Genomic DNA, 15743 nt, shown 5'->3' on the forward strand with positions numbered 1-15743 from the left:
CTGCTCAGGTCATGATCTCAGAGTCCTGGAATCGAGCCCCGCATCGGGCTCTCTGCTCAGCGGGGAGCCTGCTTCCCTTCTCTCTCTGCCTGCCTCTCTGCCTGCTTGCGATCTCTGTCTGTCAAATAAATAAACAAAATCTTTAAAAGTAAATAAATAAAATAAAATTTTGCAGAAGGTGTGGTTTCCTATTCTTATCAATGCTACATCACCACCACTTTGACTTTTCTTTACATCATTAAAACATGTTCTGGAAAATATAGAAACAGACCAGAGAGTAAAAACTGAGGACAAAGAGATCAGTCAAAGAAAACTGAAACAGTTCATTAAAATATGAGAAATTAAGTTAAAGCAATGGTAATGGTAATCAGGGAGTAAAAAACAAAACCAAAGTTCAGGTGCCATACCACTCTCAAACTCTTTTTATCTTTACATGTACCTTAACTGGAATTAATATCAAAAGCATCAATTCTTTTTTTTTAATTTTTTATTTTTTATAAACATATATTTTTATCCCCAGGGGTACAGGTCTGTGAATCGCCAGGTTTACACACTTCACAGCACTGACCAAAGCACATACCCTCCCCAATGTCCATAACCCCACCCCCCTTCTCCCAACCCCCCTCCCCCCAGCAACCCTCAGTTTGTTTTGTGAGATTAAGAGTCACTTATGGTTTGTCTCCCTCCCAATCCCATCTTGTTTCATTGATTCTTCTCTTACCCACTTAAGCCCCCATGTAAAAGCATCAATTCTTAAGATAATAATAGAAGTGGCAGCATCACATACTCCATTTTTACTCAGATACTGGTTTTTCAAAATAAGGCAGGTCCCCTGTAGTGTTACCACGACTTTATATTTTTCACAGTTAATAACCATGACTATAATCCTGACAATAGGAACATTACTTGAAATGTCAGAAAACAAGTTTTCTTTAAAAAAAAAAAAAAGTCCTAACTGAAGGTAGTAAACTCAAATGCCCCTTGAAAAATAATTATTTTTTTAAATAATAATAAAGAGGATGAGAGGAAACTTTTGAGATGATAGATAGCTTTATGACACCGATCATGCTATTTTCACAAATATATACTTACCTCCAAACTCATCAAGTTGTATACATTAAATACATACAGTTTTCTGGATGTCAATCACACCTCAATAGAGTAGCTCTCAAAAAAGAAAATAGTTGTGTTTTTAGGGACCTGAATTAGTATCATCAAAGATCTACTGAAGTTACAATTTGAAAAGATCATTTTTCCAGTGATTTTCCTCATGCAGATAACAAAAATACTGACTGGTTATAAGATCATGCTGTTAGGTTGCCATAGACGTAGTCAAATATTCTCAAGTCTCCACCTGTCCCACCACTCCATCAGATGGGATGGCCCTTTTTTAAGACCCAAATACCTATCTTAGGGAATTCATTGTGATATCTAATAATATCTTCCCAAGTCAAACTGGTTTTTTTTTAAGGATCTTATTTGACAAAGAGAGAAAGAGCACAAGCAGGGGGAAGGGCAGAGGAAGAGGGAGAAGCAGGATCCCCACTGAGCAGGGAACCCAATGCAGGGCTTGATCCTAAGACACTGGGATCATGACCTGAGCTGAAGGCGATGCTTAACTGACTGAGCCACCCCAGGTGCCCCAAATCAAACTGTTCTGATGGCATTAGTGATGGACTTTTCATCAATCATTGTGATAACTACTGAAAACATCTCTGACAAATACAGACACTACCCACTCACACTTTAGTTTTATTGCTGTCTTTACTGCCTCCACTTCGGCACACGCCAAATACACTTAGGTGGCATCGAGCACCTCTTATGTGCCACCTCAGGTTCTCTTGGCTTCGCTGCCCTTACTGTCCTTTATCCAGCTATTGTATTCCTTGGCTCAGATCTTGATCCCAGAGTCCTGAGATTGAGCCTCAGGTCAGGTTCCCTGCTCAACAGGGAGTCTGCTTCTCCCTCTCCCTCTGCCCCTCCCCACTGCTCAAAATCTCTCTCTCTCTCTCTTTCTCTAATAAATAGAATCTTTCAAAAATAAATAAAATAGACTCTTAATCTCACAAAACAAACAGGGTTGCTGGGGGGTGGGGAAGTAGGGATAAGGCGGTTGGGTTATGGACATTGGGGAGGGTATGTGCTACGGTGAGTGCTATGAAATGTGAAATGTGCAAGCCTGATGATTCACAGACCTGTACCCTGGGGGCAAATAATACATTATGTGAAAATAAAATAATTTTTAAAAATTAAAAGTAAATTAAATAATTAAAACAAATTTTTTCATATTTTCCTGCTGCCTCAATGTCTTCACAAACAGGCTGTAAGCACACCACCCAGGTGACCAGGTGTACCAATGAGTTAACAATGACACTTGCCACCAGTCCCCTTCTTTCCCTCTCCTGAGTATGAGCTACTAACATTCAAATATATCAATGAAATCCCCTTATGCCCTTTGCTTGTATACTCTCCCTTGACCCCCAATATGGTCATTTACCCACAAGTCTTTACTCTCTTCTTTGGATCTTTAACTGCTTGGTTGAGCCGGCTCCCTTGGCTCTTCTTCCATGTGGCCCCCTGGCAACATGAAGTGACTCTATCTCTCTAGGAGTATAATAAACTTTGTTTTCCTGAATCTCTCCCGTGGCCCCTCTTGTGGTTGCATCTGACTGACCATCTCATGAAAGAAAAAAAATAAAAAAGAATAAAAAACAGCTGTCATGATGAAACTTACTTCATACAGGAACAACCCAGCAGTTGTAACTGTATGAAACACTTGACCCCACCTTCCTACCTCTTATGACACACCACAGAGATCTGAAGGGCCCAGTGATCCAAAGGTTTAGATCCTTCACTGTCCAGGACCAAGCAAGTCCTTAGGCTGCCTTGAACACCTAAAACTCTAGGAGTCATTGTGTGACTGGGGTCTTCACCCAAGGATGTGATCCTGTTAGTTATTCTGAAAATGAAACCAAGGCTATTCCTACTGGGTATTTCCTTGACAGATCAGACAGACCTTACCTGAGCACACTACTCCAGCGTCCCTACTATGGGAGAAGCCTAGAAAACGGTAGTCTTGAAGAATATCATGAGAACAGTCATTGAGAGTTGGTTTTGTCCCTTTACAAACAGTATTTACAAGCCAAATGGGCCCAACCCCTTGTCCAAAATAAGCGTCTCTGCGAGCATCAACAGCATGTCCACATTCCAGCTGTTTGCACACCACATCTGCAGCCTGCAGGTACCACCTGTAATCATATACCGTGCCCCATTTTCCTTTGTATTTCACTTCCACTCTCCCCTCACAGCGGTGGCTTCCATTCACCAGCCTCAGCTCCGTAACTGTAAGAGAGACACAGACTCAGAACACAAGACACAGGAAAGATTTTAGGATCTTAGCAGTATGTTGGTAAGTCTTTAAAAATGAGGTCTCTGGGAAAGAAAGAAAAAAAATCCTCTCATGTATAGCAACTGTTGATTTCTGTGGTATAAATATTCCCACTGTGGTCAATTTTAAGCTACCGCTGTGGCATCGCTGAACATGGAGTTGGGAAAAGATGCACACAATTATTTCTCACAAGCAGGTAGACTCAACTCCATGCATACCATTAAGGACAGGCCTTTAGATGACTCTAGATGCTGCCTTCCCAGCAGGTATGCATAAGGCTCATAAGGGCCCAAATTCCCCCACCTCAGTTACAGTTCATGGCCCATGAAGTCAGTGGAAGAATATTCCCATTCCTTCTCTGTCCCACAGAAACTACTCTTTTTTTTTCTTTTTTTTATTTATTTTTTATTTATTTTCAGCATAACAGTATTCATTATTTTTTCACCACACCCAGTGCTCCATGTAATCCGTGCCCTCTATAATACCCACCACCTGGTACCCCAACCTCCCACCACCCCGCCACAGGAACTACTCTTATCTAGCTTTGGAAGAGAGGACTGTGGTAAACGTCCTCAAAAATGTCCTGATTATTCCTGCTTCCCAATATTCACACTCATGAAATCCTCCTTGCACGTGAATGTGGCTTAAACCTAGTAACATTCATCTAACAATGGAATTTGGTAAAAGTGATGCAATGTCACTTTAAAAATCAGGTTTCAACAAGATGAAACCAGAGAGGGAGACAAACCATAAGAGAGTGTTAATCTCTGGAAACAAACTGAGGGTTGCTGGAGGGGAGGGGAGTAGGAGGGATGGGGTAGCTGGGTGATAAACATAGGGGAGGGTACGTGCTGTGGTGAGGGCTGTGACTTGTGCAAGATTGATGAATCCCAGACCTGTACCCCTGAAACAAATAATACATTATATGTTAATTTCTAAAATGTGGGGGGGAAATTGGGTTTCAAGACAACTCTGGTTTCTCTTGTTGACCAGTCTTGCTCTCTCATTTGCTTGCTCCAGTGAAGCCAGCTGCCATCCTGTGAGCTGCATGTGGAGAAATCCACATGATAAGAACCTGAGGTAGGCCTCTAGTCAAGAGCCAGCAAGGGACTGAGGTTCTCAGACAGTCCACTAGGGACTGAATGTTGCCAATAACCATGTAAATAAGCTTGGATGGTCCCATCTTGCAAGGTGGCGGATGAAAAAGCTAAGAAAGCAGATACTAAGGAAAAGAAACCTGAAGCCAAGGAGGCTAATGCCAGTGGCAAAGCTAAGAAGGGTAACCTGAAGGCTAAAACGCCAAAGAAGGGGAAGACCCACCGCAGCTGAAACCCTGTCCTTGTCAGAGGAATTGGCAGATACTCCCAGTCAGTTATGTATTCCAGAAAGGCCATGTACAAGAAATATTCGGCAGCTAAGGAGAAGAAAAAGGAGAAGGTTGTTGCTACTGTCACAAAACCAGGTGGTGGTGACAAGAACGGTGGTAGCCAGGTGGTTAAACTTGGCAAAATGCTGAGGTATTATCCTACTGAAGATGTGCCTCGAAAGCTGTTGAGCCTTGGCAAAAAACCTTTCAGCGCATGAGAAAACTGCAAGTTAACATCACCCCTGGGACCATTTTGATCATCTTCACTGGGCACCACAGAGGCAAGTAGTTTTCCTGAAGCAACTGAACAGTGGTTTGCTACTTGTGACTGGACCTCTGTCCCTCAATCCAGTTCCTCTGCATAGAACACACCAGAAATTCGCCATTGGTACTTCTACCAAAATTTATATCAGCAGTGTGAAAATCCCCAAACATCTCACTGATGCTTACTTCAAGAAGAAGAAGCTGCATAATCCCAGACATCAGGAGGGTGAGATCTTTGATACCAAGAAAGAGAAATATGGGATTACAGAGCATGGCAAGGTTGATCAGAAAGCTACAGACTTGCAATTCTGCCAAAAATCAAGGCTGTTCTTCAACTTCAAGGCTACCTCCACTCTGTGTTTTCTCTCACAAATGGAGTATACCCTCACAAATTAGTGTTCTAAATTTCTTACAGAGAACCTAATTAAATAACTGGTCTATTTAAAAAAAATAAGCTTGGATGGTATTCAATCCCATTTGAACCTTAAGATAATTGCAACCTTGTGAGAGATCAGGAATCAGAGGACCCAATAACCACGCCAAGATTCCTGGCCCACAGAAACTATGAGATACTAGATAGTTGTTGTTTTAAGCAGCTGAGTTTGGAAGTAATTTATTGTACAGCAATATATTACTAACTTAGGGGTTCCCTCCAGAGTCAGAAAAGAGCAAGTTGGACATGCTAGAGATATATGTATAAGTGGCTTAATCACTTCATCCAAATAAGACTACTTCCTAAGTGGCCAGTTATGTGACCTTGGTCCTACCTGGAAATGGGATCTAAACCGCCTCTTTCTTATCATATCAGTTTCTTATCCAGTAGAATAGTTTCCTTCTCTCTCATCCAGAACAGAGAAGTGGGAAGAAGGTAAAGGGTACAGTGCAAGAAGGGAGCCATCCTGCCAAGCTTCCTCAGTTTTTTTTAAGTCTAACATTGAGGTAAGAGTAAAAGATTCAAATGGGATCCTAGAAGTGTGTAAGAAACTACTATTATCGCGGCGCCTGGGTGACTCAGTGTTTTCAGCCTCTGCCTTCGGCTCAGGTCATGGTCTCAGGGTCCTGGGACCGAACCCCTTGTCAGGCTCTCTGCCCAGCAGGAAGCCTGCTTCCCACCCCACCCCCCCCTTGCATACTTGGGATCTTTCTGTCAAATAAATAAATAAAATCTTTTTTAAAAAGAGACTACTTTTATTAATAGTAAAATCATCAAAATAATAATAATAATAAAATCATCAAAGGTTCCATCAGCTGTGTGTCCAACTCTTGATTTCAGCTTAGGTCATGATCTCAGGGTAGTGAAATCAAGCCCCACATCAGACTCTGTGCTGGGTGTGGAGCCTGCTTAAGAGTCTCTTCCTCTGCCTCTGCCCCTCCCCCTCCTCAAATAAATAAAATCTTTTAAAATAATAGTAATAAAATAATGGATGGGAGAAGCAGGTCCTGTGATAAATACTGTAAACACAGAAAATAACTAGACAATTCTCTTGCCTTCAGGTGGTTTGTATTTAGTTGGTGACATAAGCAAGCAGATGATTTCATTACTCTGAAAAGTTCCAAGAGACTTTCTTAGTAGTAGTAAGCTTGGTTATTTGAATTTATCTCTCTGCTGAAAATAAAATAAAAAGTGAAATAAAACATAGTAAAAATGATCATTAAAGATTAAAGACATGATAAGATGGGAAGGAAAAATCAAGTCAAGTCTGAAGGGAAAATGGGAATTCATTGAGACACAAGAGCATGGAATGTGCCTTTGCCTGACAGCATTAGCCTATTCAAGAAAATGCATTTTTTTATGGCCTTTGGTGGTTTAAGGAGGCACAAATCAAATCCCAAACCCATACCCAGATGAGATATCTAATAGAAGCCATTCCCCACAATAAGCTGGGATATCAGTTGAAGTAGACATGCCTTGTATAAAATCACATTTAAAATCTGAATCTCAGGGCACCTGGGTGGCTCAGTGGGTTAAAGCCTCTGCCTTTGGCACAGGTCATGATCTCAGGGTCCTGGGATCGAGTCCCACAACAGGCTCTCTGCTCGTTGGGGAGCCTGCTTCCCCGTCTCTCTCTGCCTGGCTCTCTGCCTACTTGTGATCTCTCTGTCAAATAAATAAATAAAATCTTTAAAAAATAATATAAATAAATAAATAAAATCTGGAAGAGGTTTCTGCTCCTACAAATGCACAGACACCTGTGCAGAGCTACAGGAATCAAGGAGAATCAAGGTGAAATGATTCCACTAAAGGAATACAGTAAACCTCCACCACATGGTCCCAAAGAAATGGAGACACAGGAATTACCCAACAAAAGATTCAAAATAAATGTTCTAAAGATTCTCAGGGAACTACAAGAAAACATAAGTAAACAATAGAATAATATTAGGAAGCCAATACACAAACAAAATGAGAATATCAACAAAGAACTAGAAAACATAAAAAAGAACCAAACGGAAATTTTGGAGCTGACAAATACAATGACTGAGATGAAGAATTCAATAAAGACCTTCAACAGTAGTCTTAACAAAACATAAGAAAGAATCGGTGAGTTAAAAGGCAAATCATTCGAAATTATCCAGTCAGATGAGCAAATGAAAAAGAGTAAAAAGGAATGAAGAAAGCCTATCAGATTTACAGGACACCATCAAAAGAATCACCAGAGCCACAGAAGAAGAAGGGAGAGAGAATTGGGTAGAGAGCTTATTTAGAGAAATAATGCCTAAGAAGTTCCTAAACTGGGGAAGAGATTTAGACATCCAAGTTCATAAAGCTAACAGGTCATCGCAAAATTTCAATCCAAAGTCATCTCATCCGAGCCAAACTGTAATAAAACTGCCTAAAATCAAACATAAGGAGAGAATTTTAAAAACATCAAGAGAAAAAATTTTCAATACAAGGAAATCCACATAAGACAACCAGTAGATTTCTTAGCAGAGTTCTTGCAAGCCAGGAGAGAATAATATGATATGTTCAAAGTGCTAAAAATAAACTTCCAATCAAGAATGCTTTACCCAGGGGCACTTGGGTGGCTCAGTTGGTTAGGCAACCGCCTTTAGCTCAGGTCATGATTCTGGAGTCCCAGGATCAAGTCCCACATCAGGCTCCCTGCTCAGTGGGGAGTCTGCTTCTCCCTCTGACCTCTCCCCTCTCATGGCCTCTCTCTATCTCAAATAAATAAATAAAATCTTAAAAAAAAAAAAAGAATGTTTTACCCAGCATGTTGTCCTTCAAAAATGATGGAAAGATAAAGACTTTTGTTAACAAATAGAAGCTAAGAAAATTCATCACCCCTAGAACTGTATTAAAAAAAATACTGAAATGAATTCTTCAAGCTGAAATTAAAAACGTTTGTTTAGTAATATGAGAACATATAAAAATATGTAACACACTGGTAAAGTATATAGTCAGATTCCGAATACTCAAACACTATAATATGGTGATGTATTAACTACTTAACTCCAGCATTAAGATTAAAGGATACAAGTATTAAAAGTAACTACAGCTAAAGGATGCTTGGGTGGCTCAGTCAGTTAAATGTCTGACTCCTGATTTTGGTTCAGGTCAAAATCTCAGGGTTGTGACATCAAGCCCAATATCAGGCTCTGGGCTGGGTGTGGAGCCTGCTTAAGATTCTCTCTCTCCCTGTCCCTCAGCCCCTTCTGCACTCATGATATCTCTCTCCCTCAATCCCTCTCTCTCTTAAAAAAAAAAAAAAAAAACTTTAGCTAAAACAATTTGTTAATGGATATACAATATAAAATGATGTAAGTTGTAACATCAAAAACATAAAAGAGGAAGTGTAAAAGGGTAGAGTTTCTATATGAGATTAAAGTTAAATTATTACCAGTGTAAAGCAGACTGGTTTTGTTTTTCTTTTTTAATATTTTATTTATTTATTTACTTGACAGAGATCACAAGCAGGCAGAGAGATAGGGAGAGAGAGAGTGTAGGAAGCAGGCTCCCTGCCGAGCAGATTTGGGGCTCGATCCAGGACCCCAGGATCCTGACCTGAGCCGAAGGCAGAGGCTTAACCCACTGAGCCACGCAGGTGCCCCTAAAGTAAACTGTTTTATATTAAGGTGTTTTATGTAAGCTCATGGTAACCACAGAGAGAGAACCTATAGTAGATTCACAAAAGATAAAGATAAGAGTCAAATCATACCACTATGAAAAATCATCAGTTTACAAAGGAAGACAGCAAAAGGAAGAAAGGAATAAGAGAACTGTACAACAGCCACAAAACAATAAGAAGGCATTAGTTAATTCCTACAGATTAATAATTTCTCTAAGTGTAAATGGACTGCGCTCTCCAATCAAAAGACTTAGAGTAACTGAAAGGATAAAAACAAAAAGACCAGATATATGCTGCCTACAAGATACTCACCTCAGCTTTAAGTACCAACACAGAATGAAAGTGAAAGGATTAAAAAAGATAGTCCATGGAAATGGAAACCAAAAGAAAGTAGGGATAGCCATACTTATAAAAGACAAAATAAACCTCAGTCAAAAGCTGTAAAAGAGACAAATAAAGCCCTTATATAATGATAAAGTGGTCAATTCGCCCAGAGGATATAATAATTATAAATATGCTTCCAACACTGGAGCACTACATATATTAAGCAAACACGAACAGATCCAGAGGGAGAACTAGAAAACAATAAAATAATAAGTAGAGAGGACTTTCGAAGATGGTGGGGAAATAGGAGGAGGAGCCCTTTCAACCTGTACCTTAAAGTGAGCTGATTACCTTCCAAAGAACTCTGATCACCCACGAAATCAGCCTGAGATCAGAATTATACACATCTGGATCTCTACCAGAGCAGAAGACGCCAGTGGGCAGGTAAAGCGGAGTGGGAACGTCGGACTGATATCGGAAGATAAACAAAAGGGGGAGGGAGCCACCAGAGGCGACCCATTGGAAAGTAATATCCCAATAAGAGAGTGCCCTGCACCTGGGGACCAGCATTAACTCGGGAGTCTGGTAAAAGCACTCAAAAAGAGCCAAGGATCACCGGGGGAAAATTGTGGGAATCGGGGTGTTAGGGACAGGGGCTTAAGTCCCCAGACCCAGGACAGCCACCCCTGGTGCAGAGCCAGAGAGTGCGGCAGAGAAACCAGGTCTTGGTCCCTGAACCACCATTGCGCCTGAGAGCGCGTGGGGCCTGGCTCCCGTGAGGGGCTGGGAGCCTCGCCAGCCAACAGAAGACAGAAGCACAGCCTTTTTGCAGTCCCCAAGCGAGGGCCCTGCTGTGCCATCAGAGTCTGAGTCGTGCCCCACGCCCTCCCCTGAGAGAGGTGCGCACAGGCGCCAGCCCGGTGCTCTCCGACCCGGAAAGACCTGGCACTCCCAGCCTGGGCCAGCGGGAAAATCTAAGTGTGCGATCGCTGCTTGGAACCTCTCTGGCGGTCTGGAACTGCCCAGACAGCCTCCGCTGCCTTGGTTTGGGGTACAAGCAAAAAAATCCTAAGTCCCCAGGGACTGCGACTGGGAACCTGCTCTGCCAGTGGCCAACGGGAGATTTATTTGGGCTCTGCAGCCAGACTGAGAGGCTTCTCTCTGAGAGGGAGGTCAGGGTGCAGTTTGCTTTCCTCTAAACCTACAAAAACCATCAAAAGCGGTCAAGGCGAGAGAGAAAAACAAAAGTGAATAAATATAAAAACCTCCAGAGGGGGCACCTGGGTGGCTCAGTGGGTTAAAGCCTCTGCCTTTGGCTCAGGTCATGATCCCAGGGTCCTAGAATCGAGCCCCATGACAGGCTCTCTGCTTGGCAGGGAGCCTGCTTCCTCCTCTCTCTCTGCCTGCCTCTCTGCCTACTTGTGACCTCTCTCTCTCTCTGTCAAGTAGATAAAAAATATCTTTAAAAAAAAAGCTCCAGAGAGCAAAAGCCTGAAAAAACCAGTTTCCTCAGAGCCCACCCTCTTGAGGGGGGCGGGAGGACTTAACTCAGAGAACATCATTGACTGAACACCCACGTGGCAGGCCCCTTCCCCAGAAAACCAACCAGGAAAGGAAAAAAAAAAAAAAAAGATGACAAGAGAACAACCACCACTACTTCATAGGACAATTTTTATTATTAATTCGTTCCCACTACTCTGGCTCATTTTTTTATATAGATAATTTTTTATTATTATATAGATAATTTTTAACATATTTACCATCACAGTGAGATGTCCAGTACATCAAATTCCATAATAACCTTCTAACCTGAACTTTTTGATACATACACCTGTGTTTTCCTTTTGCATTTCTATTTTTTAAAATTTTTTTAATTTTAGTTTAGTTTAGTTAATTCCTTTATTAATTTTTATTTTCTAATATTCATATAGAATTAAACTTCAAGGTAATCCCCTTTCCCCAATCAATGCCATCCCTATAGGTAAACCAATTCCTAATCCCCCTTTATCTTAAGAAAGTTGAGTCCTTTAACAAAGATATCAAGATACATCCAGGAAGAATCAAAACAACCTTCCTCGCCCACACTGAGAATTTACAACCACTCTCCCATCTTTTTCTTCCACCAGTGTTTCTGTGTTTTTGTGTTTGTCCTGATAGTATATAAACCTTACACTCGGAGTTCTTTTTGACAAGGTTCTTCCTTTATTTGCATATATATATATGCAAATATATATATTTTTCTTCTCTTGTCATATAGTTTTATCAGTCTTTTTGTTTGTCTGTTTTTGTTTGTATACTTCATAAATCTTACCTTGAGGCCCATTTGGGCTGAACCTTCTCTTTTATCTCACCTTTCATTCCTGTCTCTTTCTCTCTCTCTCTTTTTCTTTTCCTTTTCTTTTTCCTCTCATTTGGGTAGGGAACCCTGATTGCTCAGAAGCATTCCAGGGTGTACCTTGACTGCATCACGGTGGATACATCCAGCTACACCCGTTCAGCCATCTCTCAACAAAATGACTAGGAGGAGGAATGCCCAACAGAAGAAAAATACAGAGGATGGGCCTTCTGCAACAGAGCTAATGGCTATCAACATAGACAATATGCCGGAAAGAGAATTCAGGCTAACAATTATCCAAGCAATAGCTAGGTTGGAGAAAGCCATGGGTGGCCAAACGGAATTGATTAGGGCTGAACTGAAAACGACCAGAGATCATGTTTTCAGTGTTAGGGAAGAGCTGAAAGCTACCAGGGATCAGCTTCACAATGCTCTCAATGAGTTCGAATCTAATCTAAATTCTCTCAAAGCTAGAGTAACTGAGACAGAAGATAGAATTAGTGATTTGAGGACAAACAGATAGAGAGAAAGGATCAGGAGGAAGCCTGGAACAAACAGCTTAGAAGCCACGAAAACAGAATCAGGAAAATAAATGATGCCATGAAACGTTCCGATGTCAGAATTATTGGAATCCCTGAAGGGGAGGAGAAAGAAAGAAGTCTAGAAGATATAGTGGAACAAGTTCTTCATGAAAATTTTCCGAATCTCATGAATGGAACCAGCGTTCATGTACTAGAGGCCGAACGGTTTCCCCCAGAGATTACAGATTCTTGAAAGACACCTAGTAATCTCGAAACACCTAATAGTAAGAATGAAGAATTATAATTGTAGGCAGAACCTCTTGAAAGCAGCTAGGACAAAGAAGATCCTTACGTACAGAGGAAAGCCCATCAGAATAACGTCAGACCTGTCCACAGAGACCTGGTAAGCCAGAAAGGGCTGGCAAGATATATTCAGGGCACTGATTGAGAAGAACATGCAGCCAAGAATACTTTATCCAGCAAGACTGACATTCAAAATGGATGGAGAGATAAAGAGTTTCCAAGAGCAGCAAGGCTTAAAAGACTATGCAACCACCAAGCCGATACTGCAGGAAATATTAAGGGGGTTTCTATAAAAGAAGAAAAAGCCTAACAATAGCATTGAACAGAAATACAGAGAAAATCTACAGAAAGAAAGACTTCAAAGGTAACACAATGTCAATAAAAACGTATCTATCAATAATCACCCTCAATGTGAATGGCCTAAATGCGTCCATAAGATGGCACAGGGTTGCATATTGGATAAAACGACAAGACCCATCCATATGTTGTCTACAAGAGACCCATTTTGAAACTAAAGATACACCCAGACTGAAAGTGAAGGGATGGAGAAGCATCTTTCATGCCAATGGGCCTCAAAAGAAGGCCGGAGTAACGATGCTCAGGTCAGACAAATTAGATTTTAAACTAAAGACTGTAGTCAGAGATACAGAAGGACACTACATCATTCTTAAAGGGACTCTCCACCAAGATGATCTAACAATTGTAAATGTCCATGCCCCCAATATGGGAGAAGCCAATTACATAAGAAAACTGTTAATCAAGATAAAGAGTCATATTGATAGGAATACACTAACTGTAGGAGATCTTAACACGCCTCTCTCAGAAACAGACAGATCATCAAAGCAGAAAATCAATAAAGAAACAAGAGCATTGAATGATATATTGGACCAGATGGACCTCATAGATATATACAGAACATTCCACCCTAAAACAACAGAATACTCATTCTTCTCAAGTGCACATGAAACCTTCTCCAGAATAGACCACATACTGGGTCACAAATCAGGACTCAACCGATACCAAAATACTGAGATTATTCCCTGCACATTCTCAGATCACAATGCTTTGAAACTGGAGCTCAATCACAAGGAAAAGATCAGAAGGAACTCAAACACCTGGAAGCTAAAGACCACCTTGCTTAAGAATGCTTGGATCAACCAGGAGATCAAAGAAGAACTGAAACAATTCATGGAAACCAATGAGAATGAAGACACTTCAGTCCAAAACCTATGGGATACAGCAAAGGCTGTCCTAAGGGGGAAATACATAGCCATCCAAGCATCCCTCAAAAAAAACGAAAAAACCAGAACACACCAGCTGTCTCTCTACACCTTAAAGAACCGGAGAATCAACAACAAATCAAGCCAACTCCACACATAAGAAGGGAAATCATCAAGATTAGACCTGAGATCAAAGAGGTAGAAACCAGAGATACAGTAAAACGTATCAATGAAACTAGAAGCTGGTTTTTTGAAAGAATCAATAAGATCGATAAACCATTGGCCACACTAATCCAAAAGAAAAGAGAGAAAGCCCAAATTCATAAAATTATGAATGAAAAGGGAGAGATCACAATGAACACCAAGGAAGTAGAAACAATCGTCAGAAGTTATTATTAACAGTTATATGCCAATACGCTAAGCAACCTAGATGAAATGGATGCATTCCTGGAAAACTATAAACTCCCAAAATTGAACCAGGAAGAAATCAACAACCTGAATAGACTGATATCTAGTAACAAGATTGAAGCAGTGATCCAAAACCTCCCAAAAAACAAGAGCCCAGGACCTGACGGATTCCCTGGGGAATTCTACCAAACTTTCAAAGAAGAAATAACACCTATTCTCCTGAAGCTGTTTCAAAAAATTGAAGCAGAAGGAAAACTTCCAGACTCTTTCTATGAAGCCAGCATTACCCTGATCCCCAAACCAGGCAAAGACCCTACCAAAAAGGAGAATTTCAGACCAATATCACTGATGAATATGGATGCTAAGATTCTCAACAAGATCCTAGCCAACAGGATCCAACAGCACATTAAAAAGATTATCCACCATGATCAGGTGGGATTCATCCCTGGGTTTCAAGGATGGTTCAACATTCACAAATCAATCAATGTGATACAACAGATTAATGTGAGAAGAGAGAAGAACCACATGGTCCTCTCAATTGATGCAGAAAAAGCATTTGACAAAATCCAGCATCTGTTCCTGATTAAAACGCTTCAAAGTATAGGGATAGAGGGAACATTCCTGAACCTCATCAAATCTATCTATGAAAGACCCACAGCAAATATCATCCTCAATGGGAAAAAGCTTGCAGCCTTCCCGTTGAGATCAAGAACAAGACAAGGATGCCCACTTTCACCACTCTTGTTCAACATAGTATTAGAAGTCCTAGCAACAGCAATCAGACAACGAAGGGAAATAAAAGGTATCCAAATTGGCAATGAAGAAGTCAAACTCTCTCTATTCGCAGATGATATGATTCTTTATATGGAAAACCCAAAAGACTCCACCCCCAAACTACTAGAACTCATACAGCAATTCAGCAACGTGGCAGGATACAAAGTCAATGTGCAGAAATCAGTGGCTTTCTTATACACTAACAATGAAAACACAGGGAAATTAGAGAATCGATTCCATTTACTATAGCACCAAGAACCATAAGATACCTGGGAATAAATCTAACCAAAGAGGTAAAGGATCTGTACTCGAGGAACTACAGAACACTCATGAAAGAAATTGAAGAAGACACAAAAAGATGGAAGACCATTCCATGTTCTTGGATCGGAAGAAAAAACATTGTTAAAATGTCTATACTGCCTAGAGCAATCTATACTTTTAATGCCATTCCGATCAAAATTCCACCGGTATTATTCAAAGAGCTGGAGCAAATAATCCAAAAATTTGTATGGAACCAGAAGAGACCCTAAATCGCTAAGGAAATGTTGAAAAACAAAAATAAAACGGGGGGCATCACATTACCTGATTTCAAGCTTTATTACAAAGCTGTGATCACCAACACAGCATGGTACTGGCATAAAAACAGACACATAGACCAGTGGAACAGAGTAGAGAGCCCAGATATGGACCCTCAACTCTATGGTCAATTAATCTTCGACAAAACAGGAAAAAATATACAGTGGAAAAAAGACAGTCTCTTCAATAAATGGTGC

General features: G+C 40.7%; 1 protein-coding gene and 1 pseudogene across 4 annotated transcripts in view; one reads left to right on the forward strand and one right to left on the reverse strand.

Annotated features, from left to right (window-relative positions):
• The window catches only part of LOC101683217 (antigen WC1.1), a 47939-nt gene that overhangs the window by 23002 nt on the left and 9194 nt on the right, over positions 1–15743 (reverse strand). For all 4 annotated transcript variants that reach the window (XM_045071732.1, XM_045071731.1, XM_045071730.1 and 1 more), the window contains exon 2: positions 3022–3342. In XM_045071732.1, the coding sequence (XP_044927667.1) occupies positions 3022–3342 (321 nt within the window). The remainder of the gene's footprint in view (positions 1–3021; positions 3343–15743) is intronic.
• Positions 4562–5432, forward strand: LOC101683521 (annotated as a pseudogene).

The sequence above is a fragment of the Mustela putorius genome, unplaced genomic scaffold (genome assembly GCF_011764305.1).
Source record: "Mustela putorius furo isolate JIRA1106 unplaced genomic scaffold, ASM1176430v1.1 tig00003988_pilon_pilon_pilon, whole genome shotgun sequence".
In the NCBI taxonomy this organism is placed as follows: domain Eukaryota; kingdom Metazoa; phylum Chordata; class Mammalia; order Carnivora; family Mustelidae; genus Mustela; species Mustela putorius.